Genomic DNA, 25,437 nt, shown 5'->3' with positions numbered 1-25,437 from the left:
TTCTGTGCCAGCCACTGTGAACTGTCACATCTGCCCTTCCCTGAGAGATAAGCCGCCTTACCCTGAGATGAAGACTCTTCTTGCATGAAGAGTTCTACCTCGTGTTAATCAGTTAGATGCTGTCAGACCCTACTGGAGACCGACCTGTGGAGGCGGGCCACTGTCTCTGGGGCTCAGAACGCTGAAGGAGAGATGAGGCTTGTCCGCTGCCCCAGCGGGAGGTGATGGAGCTGCTGGTGCCAGGGGCCAAGTTTCTCAAGGGCAGTGCAGGCGAGGAGAAAAAGTCCTGGCCTGGGGATTAGGAGACCAAGTGCTAAATTGGCTCTGTAGCCTCAGGTGAGTCATTTAACGTGCGGGCTGATTCTTCATGGCTAACGTGATAACCTTTGCTCTCTCCACCCCACAGAGCTGGAGCTGTGGGGAGCAGCAGATCAGATAGTGGGTTGAAAGGGTTCTGTAAAGTACATGGGGTAACAATAATAAAATTAACAGCAAAATCATCTCCCTCCTCTTTGATGAAACCACACTTCTGTTTCACTGCCTGGGGAACAAGAGAACAAGCTCTTCTTCCTTAGTGATGAAGGAAGAATGGAATTGTTTACAAGCCTTTGCTTATGAGACTTCCAAACTAGCACCACCCCCTCTCCGTACCCCCTGGAAAATCTACCAGGGAATGATACTTCAGGAATCACCCACCGTGAGTTAAATTAGACCAAGAATTTTATTTACAAATGTTTGGCTTTGTTTTTTGGACAAAGAAAGGTGTGTGTGTGTGTGCTTTACACACACACACACAAAAACGTGCACGTATGTGCGTGCACGTGCACATGGCAAAAGGTGAGGAAAAAGAGGCATGGGTGTTCTGAGATCTAACCCATCTTTCTACAGAAACGTTTGTCGGGGAAGCACAATCAAAGGAAATTTGTTTAGTTCAGTTTGGCTTCAGTCAGCCAAAGGAACACATGATTCACCAAGGAAAGGAGTGAAGCATTTGGTTCTGGGGGTCCCTGGGGTAGTTTTTACACAATTATTTTGACAGAAAATTGCTCAAGGGGCTTTTCTTCTATTTTGATTATTGAGGGTGGCTCATTATCTGTTTTGTAGCTCAACAGACACAATCAGGGATACATAACACAGAACAGAGAACTTGGAAGAAACTTCCAGATTGACTCTAACTGAACCTGCGCATTTTATAGATAAGGAAACTGTGGCCCCCAGAAGAGGAAGGATTTGCTCAGAATCGTGGAGAAGGGTAGGATGTTAGCACTGGCTTCACACTCCTCAGTCCAGAGCTCTTTCCCCCTCCGCATGCCTCCCGACAGGCTGCAGCAGCCGTTCCTGAGGCAGGCAGGACACAGGGAGCCCGACTGGGCACTGCCTCGGCCTCTTCTCAGGCGCCTTCTGGGCCGGGTTGTTCTGCTGGTGGGGGAGGGGTCACGAGGTGCAAGTCACCCGGTCTGGCCTAGAAACCAAGGTGCCTCGAGCTGAAAGGCCCATCTGCTGCAGTCAATTCACCCAAACATGTTAACAAGCCAGAGAGACCCAGCACAAAGCAGCGATTACGGCTGGGCCCCTCTCCCACTGGACAGCCGTTTTATCACCTGCAGCTGCAGTCATTTGGGGCCGCCTGCTGTGTCGTGCCACCCTTGGAGCCCAGTCCACTTCCTCTGCAGTGGAGCCTTCCACGTCAAAGCTGCCCAGCCCACTCACAGCCCAGGTGGGCGTCACCGGGCCTTTCAAACTCAGGTTGCTTTCAGTGGTTCCTTTGAAATCTACTGCTTATCCTTCATATTAGCTCTGGAGGATGAGTTGCTGACCCACTGCCAGGGTCTATGAGGCTTTTCCTTGCACCCAGCCAGCTAACAAGATTGGGCTCCTGAGTGTCCCAGACACTCCAATTTGGGAGCGACAAATAAGTCACAAATGTCCGGGGGCCCCTGGTCTCCCCATTCTGTGAAGAGTAAAGACAGCAAGCTTCCCATGGTTAGAAGCGCAAACTGCTCCCAGTCCCCTTGAACTGCCCATTCTACTTTAGACCATCAACCATGAGTTTTCCAGGGAGGAGAACACTGTGATTTTAAAGGGAACAACCTCCACAGTCTCCCTGCCTCAGCCTTCCCTCTTCAGCCCAACTATACACTGTTTGCCACAGCAAACCTCCTGAAAGCTCTGGCGCTACTTCTCATACGTTAACTTCAATAACTCAGGTATGTCACAGACAGCAGGGCTAACTTCTTGGCCAAACACGGCTCTTCACAGTCTGGTGCCAGCCGATTCATCCAGGCCACAGACAAGGGTTCTTTCAGCCGTGCCTGGACCACGTACACCACGCATGCCCCGCGTTTCTGTCTCCACTCTCCCTATGCTGGAGCTACAGCAACTCTCAGGTCCCTACGCTCCAGCCTAGGATGGGGCCCCAGCACCCACTCCTTTGGCACTCAGCCACGGACGGGGAGTTCATCCTATTGCCCGACACGGGCCCTGCCGCCCTCAACATTGCTACCTGAGTGGAGATAAGATGATTTCCCTGAAGAGTTTCTCTGCAGAGGAAATTTTTGATCTTCACCTTCTTTCCTATCCTTCTATGGCAGTGGTTCTCATCAGGGGGACAGTTTTGTCCCCCAGGGGGCATTTACAATATCTGCAGACATTTTTGGTTTTCAAGACTGGGGGGTGCCACCCCCAACAAAGGACTATCCAATCCCCAAAGTCAATATGCTGGAGCTGAGAAACCTTATACTAGAGTAATTAACAAGTAGCAAAACTGACTTGACTATCTCCCTTCTACTGCTGATGCCAGCAAATAGTGAAATACCTAACTTAAGTGCTGAAGACAGAAAAAAGATTTACTCAGGGCCTGGATAACCATAAACTGACATGATCAAAGAGAGTTTCTTACTCCTGCTTTGGGTGGAATAGACTAGATGGCAGTCTGGTAGCCCCAGCGCTGTGCAATAGCGGGACACTCAGCACACACTGCTCTCTACTGCTGACCTCCAATCACAGGCCGCTGTCTAACTGTGGGTGGGAGTGAGGTGGGGGAGGGGAAGCTCAGCTTCCCTGCGTGGGGCAGCTGAGTTAGGAAAACCAACAGGACTGCTCCTACAGCAAACACGTCCTGAGCAGCACCCGCCTCCAGGTCTGGCCCTGTGCTAGCACTGGGGACTTGGAGAAATGACAAAGTGGCTGTCCTCAAGGAGCGCCTCGTCTAGTGGGGACATATAGAAGTAAACAAACAATTACTGATCTTCACTCTTGGCTAGGCTGACATAACTAAAAATCCTTTTGGGAAGGGAGAAAAACCATAAAGTATCAATAGACTATAAAGCAGTGGAGCCACACTGCTGATTAAAATCTATATTGTTATAGCAGCCCCTCTGAGATGAGATCAGCTCCCGGGTTTGCACCAGCTGGGCTTGTGGAGCTTGTAAATAATTAAAAGGTAATTGGAGGGGGAGACCAAAGTATTAAGTGGATTTCTCTCTCTCAGGGCAACCAGGGAGTTTCATTGCTGCCAGTTACATTATCTTTCAGGATTATATTCTTGTTTTTTACTGACACATGCAGCTCCAGATAACAGTTGGAGGAGTAAACTAATTAGAGCTGCTTAGACTGCTTTGATAGGCTTGGGGATGGGGGGAAATGGAGACTCAAAACTTTCGACTGCCTTTGTAAGCAAACCAGCAATAATAGGCGCGCTACTAAGAAGGCAATAAGGCTTTGGAAGGTAAAGGAAGGGGAAGGAGGGGGAGAGAAAGAGGGATGGGGCTGGTGGGGAGAGGAAGAGGGAGGGAGAGGAGTTAACTCAGCATATTTAGTTGCTGGGGGCTGTCATTATAGCTCAGCCCAGGATAAAGAGGAGGATTTCATTCCCAGGTCTCAATAGAGGAGCTGACATAGAAACCAAGGGATACATGATCAGGCAGGATCCCAGGGAACATGCTGGCAGGAGCAGCTCTCCCTTACAGCTTTGTCCTGAGGTGAAGAAGATGGAGCTACACAGGTTGCAGAGGATCATCTCCTAGAGAGGCTGGGGTTCTGCCCATGCTTCCTGAGGGCTGACTCAGCTGGTGAACCCATTGCTGTGACAGGATACAAAGCCAGGAAGTTGAGTCACTGGGCTCAAGACTCAGACATGCCATCGTCCAAAGTGGAGATGGCTGGGGGTGGGTGGGTGGGTAAGAGTGAGAAGGAGAGAAGGACAGGGAAGTGGGAAGGTGCATTTTAAGGCAGGTGCCCATGTGCCCTATACTTAAACTGCAGGAACACCCCAACCAAGCCAGTGAATGCAAAAATCAAAGAGCTAATGGATAAGAAAAAAAGAGTTAGCTTTTCCTTTTCGTGGATCATTTCAGATCCTCCCAACAAATCCTGAAGGGCCTCTATTCTTTCACTGGCCCTCCTAAGACTCTGTTAAGCTAGACGCAACAGCAGGAAGCCCCGTATACCAGTTTAAGTGATGTCCAGGACTGCTATAAGCTAAGAAAAAAGTATAATTGAATTTGAAATGACTCCAGACACCAGTTAATCAGAACAGTGACAAAAATAAAGCAGGACCAAATCTGGATGATCATTCCATTCATTTTCTACCCAGGCCCTCTTTGCCCCCTTCAACCTGGTTGTCAGTTATTCTGATAAGTATGGGACCGACTGGCAGTAAATGGCTCTCGTCCTCCTGGGCTAAGATGCTGGCACTCTGCAGGGAGGATGGCTAACAGTGACCTGCACACAGTAGGCACTCTATAAATATTCAGTGAATTGAAACGATGAGTAGACTGAACACTCACCTCTCTTCTGCATAAAGACGAACAGGTCATCCAGGAACTCTTTCCTTTCTGGATCACTGTCCAGTTCGTACAGCTGCAATCCCAAAGCCCCCAGGGGAGAAAAAAAACACCACAATGAAAAATTCCATCTTATGCAGGAAGTCTTACACCAGTGATACACAACCATCTGAATGACTACAAATGTGACTCATAGGCCACTTCTATCCTTATTCCTTGGGGATCAGATACAACGACCCACTGCAGAACTGCCCCTTTCGTTATCACAAAGGAAACATTACAGACCTTGGCAAAATCACGGGAGATCTCTCTTCCCCGGCCTCCATCTGCATCATCACTCCAGGCCAAACCACCATTCTAAAGGGGAACAAAGCACAGCGTTCAGAAGAGAGTAGGAAGAGAGTGAGAGAGGGGAAGGCAATCGTTTAGGGTGCAGATGAGGACCCTTAGCAACTGTGCTTTCCTGGCTCACACTGAAAGACTGATGGCTCGAGTAACTGTCCCTGCCACCCTAACAGGAACATCTTGTTTTTATGCTTTCAATTATGGTTCCAAAACCAGAGGGAGTCATGTGGAAGAATCCTCTCCATTTGTTGGAGGTGGGTGGGTGTTACTTATACCTGATAATCCTGGAGAAGGAGGACACAAAGGCCCAGTTTTCTGAGAACCTGCTCAAACCTAGCTCATCTTCTGGGAGCCATCACTCTGAGATGTACCACTTTCCTGCAGGTTCTATATGGCATATGTTTGTATGTTTTATGATGTGTTTGTATATTATATGGCATGTTGTGAAGATACCTAGCCTGGCCTCCCACACAACACTCTAAGTGGAAGATAAAGGGTCAAAGGGAGCAAGACAAAGATCTCGAAGATCTCGAAGATCTCAAAGATCCTGTGGTCTCTCAGCCAAGCCTCACCACCAGAAACCCTAACTCTAGTGATTAGAACTGCCTAGTGCTATGAGGGCCCTCAGGGCCTGAGACTATTCCCAAGGCACAGAGACTCTGTGACACTAGGGTGAAGTTCATTTTCATTAGAGAAGTAATGAAAACCTAAACCTAATTCACTTGATTAGGTCAAACCAACACCATTCAACTGAACAGGAGGAAATGGCAAATATGCTTTTGTTTATGTTCTTGAAATCTGCTTCCCACTTTTATTCAGCTGGGTAACTCTTATTTCTCAAATCAGGCATCATCTTCTATGGGAAGCCTTCCCTTCACACCCAGCTGCACAAGTACTCTGGAAGCTCTCTGTACATTTCGAGCTTAGAATTTCACATATTATTTTGGAATTATTTGTCATCCCCACATATTGTAGGCTCCTTGAGAGCAGTGTCTTATTCATCTTTGTACCTTTAGCACGCAGCACACTGCCTGACACTTATAAGGCTCCAGTGAACACCTGATGAACTATAATCACTGTTAAAAGGCATTAACCTTTTTTTTGAACCAATTAAGCAGCTCTTTAAAAAATATACAGACAGGGCTTCCCTGGTGGCGCAGTGGTTGAGAGTCCGCCTGCCGATGCAGGGGATACGGGTTCGTGCCCCGGTCCGGGAAGATCCCACATGCCTCAGAGAGGCTAGGCCCGTAAGCCATGGCCGCTGAGCCTGCCTGTCCGGAGCCCGTGCTCCGCAATGGGAGAGGCCACAACAGTAAGAGGCCCGCGTACCACAAAAAACAACAACAACAACAACAACAAAAAACAGACATATATATCATACAGAAGAGTCCAAAAGGCCCTCTGCTAGTGGGCAGTATGAAATGTCAGAGCAGAAGTCGCCTGTTCACCTCATCCCACCTGTCAGTGGAGGACCCAGGGATGGGAATGGACACACTGAGACCATCACTCTCTCATTTCTCCCCCAGGAGCGAAGGTGCCCATAGGCACAAGCACACACGTGTGCTACCCAGCTGGCTGGGGTGTGTAAGTGGCTGGGGAGAGACATCTGGGGTTGGGGAGCAGGTTTCTTGGGAGGACATTCTTTGGATTGCTTAAGGATCTCGTAAAATCATGCCAGTAAATGAAAGTGTGCTCTAATTCCATCCTGTCTCTTTAGTAAAGCTTGCCTGAAAGCAGGAGGTTATTCAGTTAAATTCTGGGGCCATACTTTGCTTCCCCTACTCAAAGTGGGCTCTGAGATGTAGACCCAGTTTCTGAGAGCAGCAATTTAGCGCACAGAGGTAAGTATAACCAAGAGAAGTGACACCCTGTCAGCTGACATGAAACAGGCTACATCAAATTGTTTCCCTGCTTATCTAGTAAAAGACGTGTGTACGGAAGCGCTCAGGAAATGCTATCTGACTGTGCACACATCATCTCCCCAGGAAGATGCTGTAGAAATCTTCCTATAGCACCTTCAGCTCAGGGAGGCCAACAACCAAGCAGGAGGAACACTATTTAAAAAAAAAAAGCTAAAACCCACCCCCACGTTGTAATTACAGTCAACAGAAATCTGGTGTCATCTGCTGGCAACTAGCACAATGAATAATCAAGATGAATTATGCCTGTCAGCTCAGCAAAACCAGACAGAGTTACAGTCCCCTTTCAAAGGCTGCAGTAGGTCACCCTAATGCCCAGTGATTTTGTTTGAGCCAGTAATTCCTGCTGGAAAGTCAATTATCCCTGGGGCCCCTATCAGCTGAAAGACATTTAATGGGGGATCATTGCTGCTTCTGTTATGTCAGCTGTTTACTGTGGCAGCTCAATTCCCAACTCTCTAGCTGGAGATCTGAAGCTGATTCTGTTCACAGGAGGATTCTTTATCGGTCACCAAGAGGGATGAAAACAGTTTTTTCCTAATCACAGTAACTTCTAGGCATTCTGAATGCTCACTCAGAAACTATTTAACACTCAGTTGGGTGGGGAGGATGGAATCCACAGCCTAGAATCTCAGACAGGGCTTTCCACAGCAGTAAGGGAGTGTAAAAACAAGCACGCCAGTGCCAGTGCCACCACGGGTATGCCTACGTGTGAAAATAAACACCCGAGTGTGAGGGCTCAGCTCCAGAACAGAGGAGAATGCCTTGTAGGACGGGGATGGGGGTCGTCTTGGCCCCGTGGCTTTCACCAGCTCTGCCCAAATCTCAGCAGAGTCCGAGCAGTGGGATGGTCAGACCGTGCACTAGCCACAGCCCACTAAGTAAGAACCACTCAGATTCAAAATCTGCTTAGAGACAGGATTTTAGCTTGACACGCAGTACGTCAGTGACCACAGAGGACAGGGAGACTTGTCAGAACAGGACGGAAATAGGACACTACATTCTTTGAGCAATTCCACTGTTTGACCCATTACACAGATAGGAGTGTCAGCTACTATTTAAAGAAAACACAGGAAAAGAGCTGCCCAGGAGCGGAGGTGTTTTCTTTTGTCCAAGGCAAAATTGGGCCATTATACAATTTAAAACATTCAGATGGGGCTGATGGGGAAATGTCCACTCTCTTTGCATTACTTTGTTTTGAGGCAATTAAACTTCAACCCTGATTCACAGGATCTTCTGGCTGAGGTGAGAGTAGTTCCTAAGCCCTGTGCACCCTTCCCCGTCTAGCTGGAATGCTGTTTCCTCCGTGCAGCCTCTCTGCCCACCAGTGTCTTTCTTCTCTGGGCTGTGTCACCTCATGTTCGGTTATTGTGCCCCTGCTTGTGTCCCCAGTCTGTAAGCATCCTGTCAGGGTATCCCCAGCCCCCAGCACACAAAAAGCACTGACACATCTGCTCAGAGACAGGAATGGGCTCCCCCATGGGACCTCCAACCCCACAACTCCTATTTTCCCCTCCTCCTTTCATTGGGAGGATTACAGGCTTCAGCAGTTATTTTCTTGGCTCTTAACTCTGATCAACTGCTATAAAACACAGCTCACTTATGCACTTCAAGTTTATGTGCAGGTTTCTTGGCCTATCAGCGGGGTGTGGGTGTGCCTGCTAGAAAGTTATCAGCTCAGAAATGACTGAATTTCTTGAATGTAGAATGTGCCTGATTGAGACTGTAGTGGTGGAGGAAAGGAGGGAGTGGTAGAAGCAAGTGTGGGGAAAACGCACCCCACTCAACAGTTTAGAGATCAAGAGGGGTCCCCAAGACAAGCGTTTCAGTTGAAGGGTTGCCACGTGCAAGTCCACCAGCCGGGGGAAGAGGCTTTGTTCCCTGTGGGCAGCAGGCAGCAGCATTCAACAGCCGAGAAACGTGTGGGATCAACAGTAGCCAGAGCGGCCGCTCACTGCCATTTACGACCTTCTCAGCCTCTCCTGCTTGAGAGCTAGATTTAACGGCTTTGATCTCACCAGGAGCTCACAGGAAACTGACAGTTTGTTCCCAAATACCCACCCACGGCTAGCTTGGCTACCATACCCACATTCAGCTCATTTTCCCCAGGGAGGCCACCGGGTGTTTTGCCTGTAAATCTCTCAAAATTGGTAGTGAAAGAAGGCTGGGGAAAGAAGAAAGCGGAGCAGGAAGCTAGTGTTTGTGCATCTTCTGTGTAACAAGGACTAGACTGGGAGCTTACCAACATTTTCTCCCTTAATTCTACAATGTAGAGGTGCTTATTTGGAGACAGGAAAACAAAGGCTCAAAGAGTAGGTTAGTTACGTTTCCTACAGTCTCAGAGCTCCCAAGTGGTAGCGTCAGCATTAAAACCCAGGTCTGCCTGGCTCTCTGTTACACCACCTTGCCTCGTGGGTGGAAAGAACAGTAGAGAGTGTTCTGGGTGGGGACATCAGGAAGGGAGAAAGGGAGGAAAAGAAGAATAATGTCCTCTGTACACAGAATGTCTACAAATGCCAAGTCTTGGCCTTGGACGGCTCTATCAATGGGAGATTCTTTTGCTCCTTGATTTTTCTCACTGGCTTCATCTGGGAGGTGCAGCCAACAGAAAACCAGCCCTCACACAGCATCTGCCCAGGAGACTTATCTGGGGCTACTGGGGGTACTGGAATAAGAACTGCTAATCTTTGGGCTTCCCTGGTGGCGTAGTGGTTGAGAGTCCGCCTGCCAATGCAGGGGACACGGGTTTGTGCCCCGGTCCGGGAAGATCCCACATGCCGCAGAGCGGCTGGGCCCGTGAGCCATGGCCACTGAGCCTGCGCGTCCGGAGCCTGTGCTCCACAACGGGAGAGGCCACAACAGTGAGAGGTCCGTGTACAGCAAAGAAAAAAAAAAAAACAAAAACTGCTAACCTTTTACCACTACCTCCAAAACAGAACATCCTGGCTAAGAGGAGCCCCCACATTCCTCTCAGAAGAGAGACAGACAGACAGACAGACAAGTGGTTATGCCTCTGAGGGGACTAGAAGAATATGGCACCTAGCACGGCCAGCATGCAAATAAAAGGCCTTGAAAAAACAACAAATCAAAGTCTAATCTGACTGCTACTCTAAATTTAAATAGTGCTTCCTCAACAACTCAACCCTGGAAGGGGAAATGTAGTCACTATCCTTGAAAACCTAAAAGGCTGCCTTATGGAAGAGGAAGCAGGGTTGTCTTTTTTTTTTTTTTCCCCTTTTCCTTTTTTCTCTAAAGCCCCAGAGGGCAGAACTAGAGTCACTGAGCAAAAGTTAACAGGGAGAAGATTTCAGGTCGATTAGAAGAGACTTCTAACAATCAGAACTGCCCAATAATGGAGTGGGACTTCGCAGGAGGTGGGCAGCTTCCTGTCCCTAGATGACCATCTGTCTGGGATGTCATGGTGTGGATTCCAACATGAGATAGGACTGGATGAGAGGGCCCCTAGGGGCCCTTTCTGTCCTGAGAAGCAAAGAGCCTAGGACAAATTCATTCAATGCTGATTTCCTGAGAACCCACCCCAGTTACAGCATTGTGCAAGCTGCTGAGAAGAATTACCCACTCTCCCCAAAAAGTGGTTCCCACCACCAGGAGTTTTACCACAGAGTTGGAAAAACAAGCTGAACACACACAGCACTTAATAGATAGAGCAAGTCAAAGTACCAAAACACAAAGTGCCCAGGAGGTGGAAGAAAGGAGGCGGCCCAGAGGTGGAGATGAAGCTGGCCTGGAAGAATGGGCTGAGAGATTTACAGTCTCAATGAGCATGGAGTGGGGGATAAACAAGGCATGTTTTGGCAGGGAGGATGCAAGTCTGAATAGTTAACGTGGAAACGGGCTGTGAAATGCCTTGAATACCAGGAGGAAATTTAAACTCTGAACTGTGAAGAGGGGGGAGGCGGTGGATGTTTTGTGAACAGAAAAATAAATGATTAAATCAGTGTTTTAGATGATTTTAATGACCCATTTTTGTTGGAAAATACATAATATACACATACAAATGTATATAGGCCCCTAATCGGATTAGAATCATGGGGGATTTTCAATTTTTTCATTACATCCATTCACATACAAACATCTGATCACTAGTATATACTAGATACTGTGAAAGGTTCTGAGGGAAAAAGAACAAGACAGATAAGAACTTCTGACTTCTTGGAAGTTACAGTCTAATGGAGAGGGAGAGAGAGACGATTTAAAAAACTGTTTATTTTTTCTAGATTAACGTCTGAATCATTTGTCAAGACCCATCACTGGCTTCTTCCCCACCCCCTGCAACAAAGAAAATTCGGACTGCACTGAAATTACAGAATAATTTAGTGAACTGACACAATCACCATATAAGAGAGCAAGATGACTCTTCATTTAATAAAATATATTTTTAATGCTCCTCAGTAATGATTTACAACGTTAACATATTACTTTTGTAAACGGTATGGAAGATTTGAGAGGGAAAGCCAGAACTGGGGCTGGCCAGCTATGCAGTAGCCCACGCTGATAATCTGGGTTGGGGGTGGGGAAAGCAGTAGAACCAGGGAGAAATGACTGTCTTAAGAAGCAGCCAAGTCAGAGAATCAACCGGATCTGGACTGAGGGGATGAAAGAGAAAGAGAAGGATGAATCTGAATCGTATCGTGAGAAAGGTATGTTCTGATGAAAATGGAGAGACGCTGGGCAGGGGATCAAGCAGGAGGTCTTTGAGCACTAATGAAAATAGACCACTGTCTCCGGGGTTGCATCAGGGGTGACAAGAACAATCCCACAGCCCTGGAGGACGCCAGGTTATGGCAACTGGCAGCAGCAAGAGTCAAAGGCTTATTGCCAAACTTCCAGTGAGAAGAGAGACATTTAACCAGCATCTCCTGACCCAAGAAAGGTACCTTGGGCTTTTTTACTGGGATTTGAAAAAAAAGCCCAACCAGACCACGCCTCTAAGATCTTAGGAGCCAGTACTGCATTCCTTAGAGCTGTACCTCCCCAGAGACAGGAGCGCCTGACTTTAAAAGCAATTAAGTATCTAGGCTATTTTAGGATTACTCCTTGACCACCTGGAATATCTTATTAAAGCACAGCTCAGATGTCCAAAGCAATTTTAGTTCCCATTCCTCACTCCTCCCCAAGGCAAGAGTTAACCCCTTCCTTCAGGTTTAAAGCACAGAGGCTAAGCTACTAACTCTTCACTTGAGCTCCCCATATTCTGAAACCTCTCAGAAACTGCCCCATCCTTAGAACACCATCACACACACCACAACTTTTATAGAGATTCTTGAGTGTTCTCTGAAGACACAAACATTCATGTGTTTCCTTTCCGTCTACTCTCCATAATCTAATAGATTCTGAATCCCACCCAAGGTTCGGATCTGGGCAAATTCCTGGGACTTGAACCTCAAAGTAGTCATTAGCTAAATCACTAGACTTCAAAGGGCTGATCCCAAGCTCATGGATATCAGTTAATAACTTTGAAATACGAAGTGTAACAAAAGTATTCAGGCTGAATAGTGCTGTTGTTAGTATTGTTATTATTTTTTTAATAAGCAACACATAAACTACCTTTTCTTTGGCTACACCTGTGGCTCTGTAGGTATTATCTATACCACATTTGTGACTATCCTACTACTGGACGGGTTGATGATGTTGTAATGTTAAAAGTCCAATTCCCAGATCTCAGGAGGAAGAAAAGAAAAACATCTCTGCCCTCTCCCCAGTTTTAAATGATCCCAGGAGGTAATGAGACATGCACAAGGGGGTAATGGGCAGGATTATAGGAGAATCCTAAAAGGAGAGGGGAGCCCCAGGAAGTAAAACAGATACTGTTATAAGCAACACTGTTGGACTACAAAACCCTCCTGATAAGATCAGGATTACTGCTCTTAGCTCAATCGCTCAGGCCTTGGAAGCACTAGAGTTATAATTATCAGATGCACACCTTCCGCTGTCAGGTAACTTTAGCAGGAACCAGAAAGTGCCTCCCCACCTCTTACAAGCAACAAAGATCAATTCAAACTCGGTGGCTTGGAAAGAGCCAAGGGACACTTTTCTGATTAAGCAGCAGAAAGGAGGAAGGGTGGGGGAGGGGAGAGAGGGTGGCAGTCCAACCTTTCCATCTAGGCATATAATCACTCCATGCAATAATCAAGAAGACTGCCCAGAAATGGGGTGTTTCTACAAAAGGAGGAAGAAAAACTAAAATGCACTGTTGGTGATGAGGACACCTCTATGCCAAAGAGTGAAGCGGCCCAGCCAAGTCTAAGTCTGAGCGCCACAGAGGAAAGTCCCAGCTCCTTTTATCTGCAGAATTCGAGCTGGCAGCACTGCTTATTCCAGCCCGTGAACTACCTACCACATGAACGTCCATAATGGTTGCTGACATCACTTCACACCACAGAGCTCAGAAAGCCAGAGCTGGAGAGCTCAGCTCAGCCACAGCTGAGCTGAGCGGGAGAACACCTCATCTGACCTTCGTCTGAGAAGAGAAGTCAAGAAACCTGCCCGAAGTTGGTGCTTCAGAAAAGTGTCATCAAACTTTTTTCTTCAAACTACATATTTTAAATGTATAGGAAGGACACTTTTTTTTTTTTTCCGGTACGTGGGCCTCTCCCGTTGCAGAGCACAGGCTCCGGACGCGCAGGCTCAGCGGCCATGGCTCACGGGCCCAGCCGCTCTGCGGCATGTGGGATCCTCCCGGACCGGGGCACGAACCCGCACCACCAGGGAAGCCCCATCATAGCATTTTTTAAAAAGGTGTTCTTCCGGGCTTCCCTGGTGGCGCAGCGTTTGAGAGTCCGCCTGCCGATGCAGGGGACACGGGTTCGTGCCCCGGTCTGGGAGGATCCCACATGCTGAGGAGTGGCTGGGCCCGTGAGCCATGGCCGCTGAGCCTGCGCGTCCGGAGCCTGTGCTCCGCAACGGGCGAGGCCACAACAGTGAGAGGCTCGCGTACCGAAAAAAAAAAAAAAATGCTATGATGAATTATTTTATAAAGTAAAAAAAATTTTTCAAGTGTGGGATTCCACAGAGAAGGTCTCCTCAGGCAGAACACACAGGTGCACTTTGTGTTTCGAGTCAGCCCCATTTACAACTTTGAGAGCATCTCCTAGGGCTTCTCCCAACCCCACAGCCCCACACCCTGGGGGACAGCACTACGGTATACACATTCCAACTCTGAGGCCAGCTGCCCCTGTGCTGCCCGCTGCCTCACCCAGGCTAAGTCTCTCTCATACAGAGACAGTAACTTGCTCCTCTGTGAGGCTTGTGCACCTGGCACAGGCCTGGCAGATGGTAGGGGCTCAAATAAATATCAGTACCTGAAGAACAAGCCACAGGAATGAACTTAGGAGAACTGCTGCGGGCTAACTGATGAATTTGGGTGGGGGGGGGAATCACATACTGAAAAGCAGGTGGACTTCAAGTTCTAAAATACAACTCCATAAAAGGGATCTAGAAGGCAATATAAGCCATTTCCTAAAGAAAACAGTTTAATGTTGAGGTTCAAGAGGATACACAGAGGAGAGTGCACCCCCTCTCCCAGGCTGGCAAAGGAGGAGCCCGTCATTCATACGTAAAATTAGAAAAGCTTTACAAAAATGACAATATTCAATGATAACAAGGATTGGGGCAATGGGATCTCCTATATTCCCATAGGGAAATATTAAAATACCATGACCTTTTCTGAAAGTCACTTGCCTTAAAATACCCATCACAATAAAAACAACAGCAGCAGCAACAACCAATAATAACTGAATACTTAACCACGTGCCAGGACCTATCCCGTGTTTTATGTGCATTAAACAGTTAAAACCTCAGCACAATGCTCTGAGGTGGGCACTATTATTACCCTCATTTTTCAGATGAGAAAACCAAGGAACAAGGAAGACACAAGGAAGTGACTTGAAGAAGGCTGCAAAGTGATCCAAGAGTGTCAAGTTGAGAATCAAATGTAGGCAGTGCACCTTCAAGTCCCTGCTTGTAACTGCCTTACTTTCTTAGTCTCTCCTGATCTTGTAATTCTGTGCTATGTATCTACCTGAAAGAAGCAACTAGAAATATAGTACGATTGTATTTTTAATAGCAAAAATTACAATAGCCTAAAGGTGTGACAACAAGGGCACAGGCAACACATGAAGGTGCTATCCACATGACAGAACACTGTGCAGCCATTTAACACTGCCTTTTAAAAGAGTTTGATCCCTACTTCACATCCTTCCCATTAATTCAAGATGGAGGTAATATCTACATATAAAAAATACAACCATAAAATAATAAGTATATATATTTTATAATATTGGGGATGGGAGGGCCTTTTTAAGTATGACAGAAACCATCAAGGGAAAAAAATCAATAGATTTAGCAACATCAAAAATTTAAAATTTAAACTACCTGATGAAAGAACTAAAATTAAGTTGAAAGACCAACAAGTGTGAAAAATACTTGAAACACAAAGACAAGGATCTATGCAAAAAAGCTACTACATATCAATAAGAAAAAGATAACAGAATAGAAAGCCGGGTAAAGGCAACAAAAACACAACATACCAAAACTCATGGAATGCAGCAAAAGCAGTATTAGGAGAGAAGTTTAAAGTAGTAATAAAAGTCTACATTAAAAAACAAGAAAGATGTCAAATAAACAACCTAACTATACTTCAAGGAACTAGAAAAAGAAGACCAAACGAAGTCCAAAGTTAGCAGAAGGAAGGAAATAATAAAGATTAGAGCAGAAATAAACAAAACAGAGAACAGAAAAACATCAACGAAACTAACAGTTGGTTTTTTGAAAAGATGAACAAAATTGACAAACCTTTAGCTAAACTAAGAAAAAAAGAGAAGACAAATTGAAATGAAAGAGGAAACATTACAACAATGCCACAGAAATAAAAAGGATTGTAAGAGACTACTGTGAACAATTATATGCAAGCAAACTGGATAGTCTAGAAGAAATGGATAATTCTCAGAAACTTACAACCTACCAAGACCGAATCATGAAGAAACAGAAAATGTGAAGAGACCTATAACTAGTAAGGAGACTGAATCAGTAATCAAAAACCCCACAACAAAGAAAAGCCCTGGAACAGATGGCTTCACAAGTAAATTCTGCCAAACATTTAAAGAATTAAAACACCAATCCTTCCCAAACTCTTCCCAAAAATTGAAGAGGAGGGAATACTTCTAAACTTATTTTATGAGGCCAACACTACCCTGATACCAAAGCCAAAAAATGCCACTACAAGAAAACTACCTGATGAATACAGATGTAAAATCCTTAATAAACTATTAGCAAACCACATTTGAGAGCACATTAAAAGGATCATATACCATGACCAAGCAGGATTGATCCCTGGGATGCAAGGATGATTCAACATACAAAAATCAATCAATGTGCTATACCACATTAACAGAACAAAGGATAAAAATCACGATTATCTCAATAGATGCAGAAAAAGAATCTGACAAAATTTAACACCCTTCCATGATAAAAATACTCAACAAACTAGGAAAAGAATGCATGGCCTCAACATTTTAAAGGCCATATATGAAAAGTCTTCAGCTTAACATCATACTTAATGGTGAAAAACTAAAAGCTCTTCCTCTAAGAACAGGAACAAGGCAAGGATGCCTACTCTTACCACTTCTATTCAACATAGTACTGGAAGCCCTAGCTAGACCAATTAGGCAAAAAAAGAAGTAAAAAGGCATCCAAACTGGAAAGAAAAAAATAAAATTACCTCTGTTGGCAGATGACATGCACTTATATGTAGAAAACTCTAAAGATTACACACACACAACATACACACAAACTGTTAGATCTAATAAACGAATTCCAGAAAGTTACAGGATATAAAATCAACATACAAAAATCAGTTTTGTTTCTGTACATTAACAACAAACAACCTGAGAAGGAAATTAGGAAAAACAATCCCATTTACAATAGAATCAAATAGAACAAAATACCTAGGAATAAATCTAACCTAGGAAATGAAAGATTTGTACATTGAAACCTACAAAACATTACTGAAAGAAAACAAAGAAGATACAGATAAATGGAAAGACATGTTCATGGATTGGATTGGAAGAACTGAATATTGTTAGAATGTCCATGCTACCCAAAAGTGATCTGTAGATTCAACGCAATCCCTATCAAAATCCCAAGGGCACTTCTTAACAGAAAAAGAAAAAACAATTCTAAAATTCTTATGGAACCATAAAGGACCCCCAATAGCTAAAACAATCTTGAGAAAGATGAACAAATCTGAGGCCTCACAGTTCCTGATTTCAAAACATATTACAGTAATCAAAACAGTATGGTATTAGCATAAAGACAGACAAATAGACCAATGGAACAGCATACGGAGCCCAGCAATAAACCCACGTACATACAGTCAGCTGATCTTTGACAGGATGCCAAGAATACGCAATGGGGAAATGACAGTCTCTTCAACAAATGGTGTTGGGAAGACTGGATATCCACATGCAAAGAATGAAAATGGATCCTATTTTACACCACACATAAAAAATCAAGTCAAAATGATTAAAGACTTGGGACTTTCCTGGCGGTCCAGTGGTTAAGACCTTGCCTTCCAATGTGTGGGGTGTGGGTTTGATCCCTGGTCGGGGAGCTAAGATCCCACATGCCTCATGGCCAAAAAACCAACATATAAAACAGAAGCAATATTGTAACAAATTCAACAAAGACTTTAAAAAATGGTCCACATCAAAAAATCTTAAGAAAAAAAAAAAAAAAGATTAAAGACTTAAACGTAAGACCTGAAACTGTAAAGCTCCTGGAAGAAAATATAGGATGAAAGCTTCATGACATTAGTTTTGGCAATGAGCTCTTAGATATGACACCAAAAGTACAGCCAACAAAAGCAAAAATAGAAAAATGCGACTACATCAAAGTAAAGAGCTTTTGCACAGTAAAGGAGATAAAGGAGATAGAGTGAAAAGGAAACCTAGAGAGTGGGATAAAATACCTGCAAACCATACATCTGATAAGGGATTAATATCCAAAAGATATAAGGAACTCCTACAACTTGACAGCAAAAAACCAATAACCCAAGTAAAAAGTGGGCAAAAGACTTGAATAGATATTTGTCCACAGAAGACACACAAATAGCCAATATGTATATGAAAAGATGCTTAACATCACTAATCATCAGGGAAATGCAAATTGAAAGCACAAGATATCACCTTGCATCTGCTAGGATGGCCATTATAAAAAACAAACAAACAAAAAGCCAGAAATTAACAAGTATTGAAGAGGATGTGGAGAAACTGGAATCCTTGTACACTGTTGGTGGGAAAGAGTCTAGAGATTTCTGAAAAAATAAAAAATAGAACTACCATATGATACAGCAATATTCACTTCTGGGTATTTAATCAAAAGAACTGGAGTCAGGATCTTGAAGAGATATCTGTACTCTCATGCTCATTGCAGCACCGATTCACAATAATCAAGATATAGAGTCAACCTAAGTGTCCATCAATGATCAATGGATAAAGAAAATGTGGTTTATACACACTATGGAATATTATTCAGTCACAAAAAAGGACATTCTGCAATATGTGATAACATGGATGAACCTGGAGGGCATTATGCTAAATAATGTAAACATGTCAATAAAAATTTAAATAAATGTAAATAAAGTGAAATAAGCCACTCCCATTTATATGAAGTATCTAAAGTAGGTAAACTCACTGAAGCAGTAAGTATAATGGTGGTTGCCAGGGGCTGAGGGGAGAGGGATGGGAAATGGGAAGCTGCTGTTCAATGGGTATAAGTTTCAGTCATGCAAAATGGAAAAGTTCTAAAGATCTACTGTACAACATTATGCTTACAGTTAATACTGTGAACTATACACGTAATACTTTGTTAGAGTAAATCTCATGTGCTTTTCACAGTTAAAAAAAGAAAGAAAAATGGGCAAAGGCTACAAGCAGGTTAAGTCACAGAACAAACACAAAAGGTAAATAAACATATGAAAAGATAGTAATATACATATACCCTCTGATACAGCAAATTCAACTTCTAGAATAATCTATCCTACCATAGAAATACAGACAGAATGGCAAAGGGTCAAATGACATCTACAAAGATAGTTTGTATTTATACTAAACACACATACTCTCACACATTCTTTGACTACACATTAAATAGGTAAATATACAGAAACAGCCACAGAAGCTGATTCATGCCTAACTGTGGCCTTCTCTGGGATGGGAGGGAGCAGAGTAGGCAACAGAACACTACAATATGTTTTAAAACTGTAAGTTTTCACTCTGTATTTTCCTATATTGTTTCAATTTTTCATGAGCATCTACTCACATTACTTATATAATTTTGAGATATTTGAGTAGATACTGATCTACTCACATTACTTATATAATTTTGAGATATGAAATGTTTATATCTCATTTATTTATAAACATTAATAAATGTTTATAAACATTTATTAATGTTTATAAAAACATTAATAAATAAATCTTTATAAACACGCATCAAAGTACAGTCATAATACTGAGTAAAAAAGTTGTAAAACTCCTGAATAAAAAAGTAAGTTGTTAAAAACAAGCAAATGTATTTGTGAAAAGAAAAAGCTCTAAAAAGGTATAGGCCAAACTGTTAACAACAATGACCTGTGGAAAGTAAGGCCGACTTTTACTTTACACATTTCTGTACTTTAAAAATTATTTGAGTCAATATAACTTCGGTATATGTTTTTTAAAAATTAAACTATTTTAAAATAACACTTTAAAATAATAAACACTTTATAAAAATTGCTCATGGGCTGTTAGGTAATAAAGGTTGGGCACAAAAATAAAACCCAAAAAATATGTCTGTAATAGGCATTTAAAACAAAACACAAAGGAAATACAAGAAAATGTTTACATTTACACCTAAGTTATATGGTTGTGGTGATTATATTTTCTTCTTTACAAATTTTTATAGTCTCTAAAATGAGTCTGAATTACTTGGAAAATCAGAAAAAATACAGTTACTTTTAGAGTAATGAAACCACTGAGAAAAGATTATCCTTGCCCTGCTCTCTCTGGAATAGGAAGGGGAGAGGCATGGAGGCAGAAGTCGGACCACCTGTGTTCATAGCCCAGCTTCCCAACTCCGAGACCACAAGCAGCCCATTTCACCCTTCTTTCCTCATCTGTAAAATAAAACAAACATGTAAAGGGGGGATAATATCAGGGCTTACTTCACACAACTCATTGAAATAAGGCAAATATCCAGCACAGGAGAGATTTTAAAAAGTCCAAGCTATTAAAAATCAAAAACAAACAAGCAAAAAACCAAAGTAGCAAACAGAATCATGAGCGAAGATAGTCTGATGTGGAGCAACTCTACCACCTCCCCGTCTCCAAAGAAAACCTCACTAGACATGCTAGATAAAATTTAACACTCCACACCCCTTACACACATAGCTAAGCTTGAAACCAAGAGCCCACAGTGCCAGAAACAAAAAGGAAGAAATCAGAGAGCAGTGAGCAGGCACCGAAGCTGAAGGGCTCAAGGGAAAAGGGACCTAGATATAGTTTTTAACAGCTGAGGGCTGAGGACTGGGGATTTAATCACCCCTATGGGAGAAGAGTCCAGGCTGCAGGCCTCCTGCATGCCAGGAACCAGAGCTGAGATAAATGCATAAAGCCAGAGGCCAGGAAGGACTACGCTTCCACCCTCCCATGAACTAGGGCCTAAAAAGCTGCCCACCAACCTGGAGAAGAAGTGACGAACATTGCCATCTGCTAGGGTCCACATGGAAAAAGAGGGTCCATAAGAAATGGAAACCCAGGCTCTCACCAGGTACAAATGTAAACTCCAAATTCATACCCCAAACCAATGGCAACCAGCTAAACTTGTAGGGCCCCAGCAGGGGAGAAAACAAAGCTCCCCTTAGGAATGCTTCCATAATCCAAAACACATGGGACTCCCATGGAAACAAATCCCAACTCAAAATAGGATTACACTGAAAAACAAAAACAAACCACTGCAAGAGGAAACAAACCATCAAAGGGGAGAGTAACATGACACAAGGAGAACTTGCACCCCAAGAATTAGAGGTAATAATAAAATAATCGAAAAGCACCTTTAATTTTTTTTTATCAAAGTATAGTTGATTTACAATGTTGTGCCAATCTCTACTGTACAGCAAGTGACTCAGTTATACACATACACACATTCTAAAAGCATCTTTAAAACAAGCATGTTGGGGCTTCCCTGGTGGTGCAGTGGTTGAGACTCCTCCTGACGATGTAGGGGACACAGATTCATGCCCCGGTCCGGGAGGATCCCACACGCTGCAGAGCGGCTGGGCCCGTGAACCACGGCCACTGAGCCTGGGCGTCTGGAGCCTGTGCTCCGCAACAGGAGAGGCCACAACAGTGAGAGGCCCACGTACCGCAAAAAATTAAAAAAATAAAAAACAAGCATGTTTAGGGCTTCCCTGGTGGCTCAGTGGTTAAGAATCCACCTGCCAATGCAGGGGACACAGGTTTGAGCCATGGTCCGGCAAGATCCCACATGCCGTGGAGCAACTAAGCCTGTGTGCCACAACTACAGAGCCTGTGCTCTAGAGCCCGCAAGCCATAACTACTGAGCCCACATGCTACAACTACCGAAGCCCACGCACCTAGAGCCCGTGCTCTGCAACAAGAGAAGCCACCGCAACGAGAAGCCTGCGCACTGCAATGAAGAGTAGCCCCTGCTCGCCGCAACTAGAAAAAGCCCATGTGCAGCAACAAAGACCCAACACAGCCAAAAATAAATAAATAAAATAAATAAATTTATTTAAAAAAACAAAAACAAGCATGTTTAAACAATGGCAGAATGTTGGTTGGTAACTGCTAAAAGCTGGGCAAAGGACACAGGTGGTTCATTACTATTCTCTTCTTTTGTATATATGAAATTCCCATAATAAAGAGTTTTAACAAGTCCATATAAAGTTTTTTAAAAGTTAAAGATGTTCAGGGCTTCCCTGGTGGCGCAGTGGTTGAGAGTCCGCCTGCCGATGCAGGGGACACGGGTTCGTGCCCCAGTCCGGGAAGATCCCACATGCCGCAGAGCGGCTGGGCCCATGGGCCATGGCCACTGAGCCTGCATGTCTGGAGCCTGTGTTCTGCAATGGGAGGGGCCACAACAGTGAGAGGCCTTCGTAACGCAAAAAAAAAAAAAAAAGTTAAAGATGTTCAAAGAGCTAAAGGAAAAAATAGAAACCATATGTTAAGAAGAGGCAGATTTTTTAAAACTAAAAAAGAACAGATATTAAAACACAATATTAAAAAAAAACAAAAAAAACCCCACAATATTAAGATAAACTTTTTTCAAAGTGATTAAGTAGTATAGACAGAGCTGAAGAGAGAATTAGAAACTGGAAAACAGAATGTGAAAATATTCCAGAATGCAGGAGAAAGACATAAAGAGATAAGGTTATAAAAGAAAGGATACAAAGAAGGCTAAATGAGAAGGTTCAAATACTTCTGTTACAATAGTGGTCAAGGGACTTCCCTGGTGGTCCAGTGGTTAAGAGTCTGCCTTCCAGTGCAGGGGACATGGGTTTGATCCCTGGTCAGGGAACTAAGATCCCACATGCTGTGGGACAACTAAGCCCACAGGGTGCAACTACTGAGCCCACGCACTCTGGAGCCCGCACACACCACAACTAGAGAGAGGCCTGCGTGCCATAACGAAGAGCCCGTGTGCCGCAACTAAGACCCAACACAGCCAAATAAATAAATATTTTTTAAAGAGGAAAAAAAAAAAGGAACAGTGGTCAAGGAAAAATAGCAGCCAAGAAAAAAAAAATGACACAAATCAGGCTGAAGGAGCAGATCAAGGCCCAAGTGGGGTAAATAAAAATATGTTCAAACCCAGAACACTAGTACAAGTGCAAAATACCAGAGTCAGTAAAAATTTTAAAGCCACGAAAGAGGAAAAAAAGATTCACAACAGTGACAATTAAACTGATAATAGACTTCTCAAGAGCAAAAATAGTTGCTAGGAGACAAATGGGATCATATCCTCAAAGCGTTAAGATGAATAATGGTCAATCTAGAATCTAAAGCTCTGAACAATCGTACAAGAATAAGGGCAAGATAAAGAAAGACATACATTTATTTTTATTTTTTATTAATTTTATTTATTTATTTATTGGCTGCATTGGGTCTTTGTTGCTGCTCAAGAGCTTTCTCTAGTTGTGGCAAGTGGGGGCTACCCTTCGTTGTGGTGCGCAGGCTTCTCATTGCAGTGGCTTCTGCTGTTGCGGAGCACGGGCTCTAGGCACGTGGGCTCAGGAGTTGTGGCTCGCAGGCTCTAGAGCACAGGCTCAGTAGTTGTGGCACACGGCCTAAGTTGCTCCGTGACATGTGGGATCTTCCCAGACAAGGGACTGAACCTGTGTCCCCTGCACTGGCAGGCAGATTCTTAACCATTGCACCACCAGGGAAGTCCCAAGAAAGACATACATTTAAAAAAAATTTTCAGGCATACCAAGACTGAGTTTACTATATACAAATCTCTGCTAAAAGAGTTACTAAAAAAGGAAGACTGAACCCAGAGGGAAAGAATGGGATATAAGAAGTAATGGTGAAAAAAAAGATGGATAAACTTGTTGGAAGTTTAAATAACTATTGACTGGTAGGGGAAAAAAAAACCCTAATTTGGGGGTGGGGGTAAAACAAATTGGAATATTGGATGATGGAAGTGGAGAGGCAGAAGCTACATTAGAATTTCTGAGATCCTAATATTGTTTAAAAGTAGTGTAGGGGACTTCCCTGGTGGTCCAGTGGTTAAAACTCCAGACTCCCAATGCAGGGGGCCTGGGTTCAATCCCTGGTCAGGGAACTGGATCCTACGTGCCGCAACTAAAGATTCCACATGCCGTAACGAAGATCCCACACGCAGCAACAAAGAACCCGAGTGCCACAATTAAGACCCCGTGCAGCCAAATAAATAAATAAATTAATTAATTAATAAAAAAGAAAGCAGTATAAAAAGTCAGTAATGAAAGTTTAAATCTAATCAACAAAAGAATAGAAACAGAAAGCATAACTTCTAAGCCAGTAAAGGAGAAAAAGACAGTGGTTAAGAATCCACCTGCCAATGCAGGGGACACAGGTTCGAGCCCTGGTTCAGGAGGATCCCACATGCTGTGGAACAACTAAGCCTGCTGCACCACAACAACTCAGCCTGCACTCTAGAGTCTGTGAGCCACAACTACTGAGCCTGTGTGCCACAACTACTGAAGCCCATGCACCTAGAGCCTGTGCTCCGCAACAAGAGAAGCCACCACAGTGAGAAGCCTGTGCACCACAAAGAAGAGTAGGCCCCGCTCGCCCCAACTAGAGAAAGCCTGCGCACGGCAACGAAGACCCGACACAGCCAAAAATAAATAACTTCATTAATTTAAAAAAAAAGAAAAGAATATTCAATCAAACGAACAAAAGACAGGAAAGGAGAAAACAAGAAGCAAAGAAAAAGTATGGTTAAACTGGAAAACCAAAGTTAGAGGGCAGAAATAGGTCCAAATGTATCACCAGTTCTAATAACTACATGGATTAAATTAAATTAACCTAATAAAAAAGACAGATTATAGGTCTTTTGTATGTGGTCTCAATATATAAAGACTGGAATGTACAAGGAAAAAATGCACTAATACTAATCAAAAGAAAGCCAGTCATGGGTTTCCCTGGTGGCGCAGTGGTTGAGAGTCCACCTGCCGATGCAGGGGACACAGGTTCGTGCCCCAGTCCAGGAAGATCCCACATGCCGTGGAGCGGCTGGGCCCATGAGCCATGGCCACTGAGCCTGTGCGTCCGGAGCCTGTGCTCCACAACGGGAGAGGCCACAACAGTGAGAGGCCCGCATACCGCAAAAAAAAAAAAAAAGAAAAGAAAAGAAAGAAAGAAAGCTAGTCTTACACCGGAATATTTAAATTCACCTCTTTCTGAAAGTGATCACACAAACTTAGTAAGGATAAGGAAGATCTGAATAACACAATTAAAAAGCTTGATCCAACATACAGATATACAACCCCACCTCTATTAAATATAGAATATACATTCTTTCCAAGCACATATGGAGAATTTAAAGAAACTGATCATACACAAGGCCAACACAAAGGATATCACAACAAATTCCAGAAAACAGATAACGCACCAGTTCTCTAACAACGATGGTTAGAGCTTAATTATAAGCCATAATATTTTTTAAAAAGATAAAACCCACGTATTCAAAAACTAAAAAATACTTTCGAACAACTCATGGGTTAAAGAATCAATCACAACTGAAATTTTGAAACGTTTAGTACTAACCAATGGAAGCACTGCATATCAAAACTTGTGGGATACAGCAAAAGAGCAACTTTGAGA

The 25,437-nt window shown here is 43.8% G+C and overlaps 1 protein-coding gene across 3 annotated transcripts in view; it reads right to left on the bottom strand.

Moving 5' to 3' along the window:
- The window catches only part of ARID3B (AT-rich interaction domain 3B), a 68,275-nt gene that overhangs the window by 31,125 nt on the left and 11,713 nt on the right, over positions 1–25,437 (bottom strand). For all 3 annotated transcript variants that reach the window (XM_060153806.1, XM_060153796.1, XM_060153816.1), the window contains exons 3-4: positions 5,070–5,141; positions 4,788–4,860 (exon numbers count right to left, since the gene is read on the bottom strand). In XM_060153806.1, coding sequence (XP_060009789.1) covers positions 4,788–4,860; positions 5,070–5,141 — 145 coding nt within the window. The remainder of the gene's footprint in view (positions 1–4,787; positions 4,861–5,069; positions 5,142–25,437) is intronic.

This window comes from Lagenorhynchus albirostris, chromosome 1, assembly GCF_949774975.1.
Source record: "Lagenorhynchus albirostris chromosome 1, mLagAlb1.1, whole genome shotgun sequence".
Classification (NCBI taxonomy): domain Eukaryota; kingdom Metazoa; phylum Chordata; class Mammalia; order Artiodactyla; family Delphinidae; genus Lagenorhynchus; species Lagenorhynchus albirostris.
The sequence above is the reverse complement of the archived record's forward strand: the minus strand, read 5'-3'. Positions and strand labels throughout refer to the sequence as shown.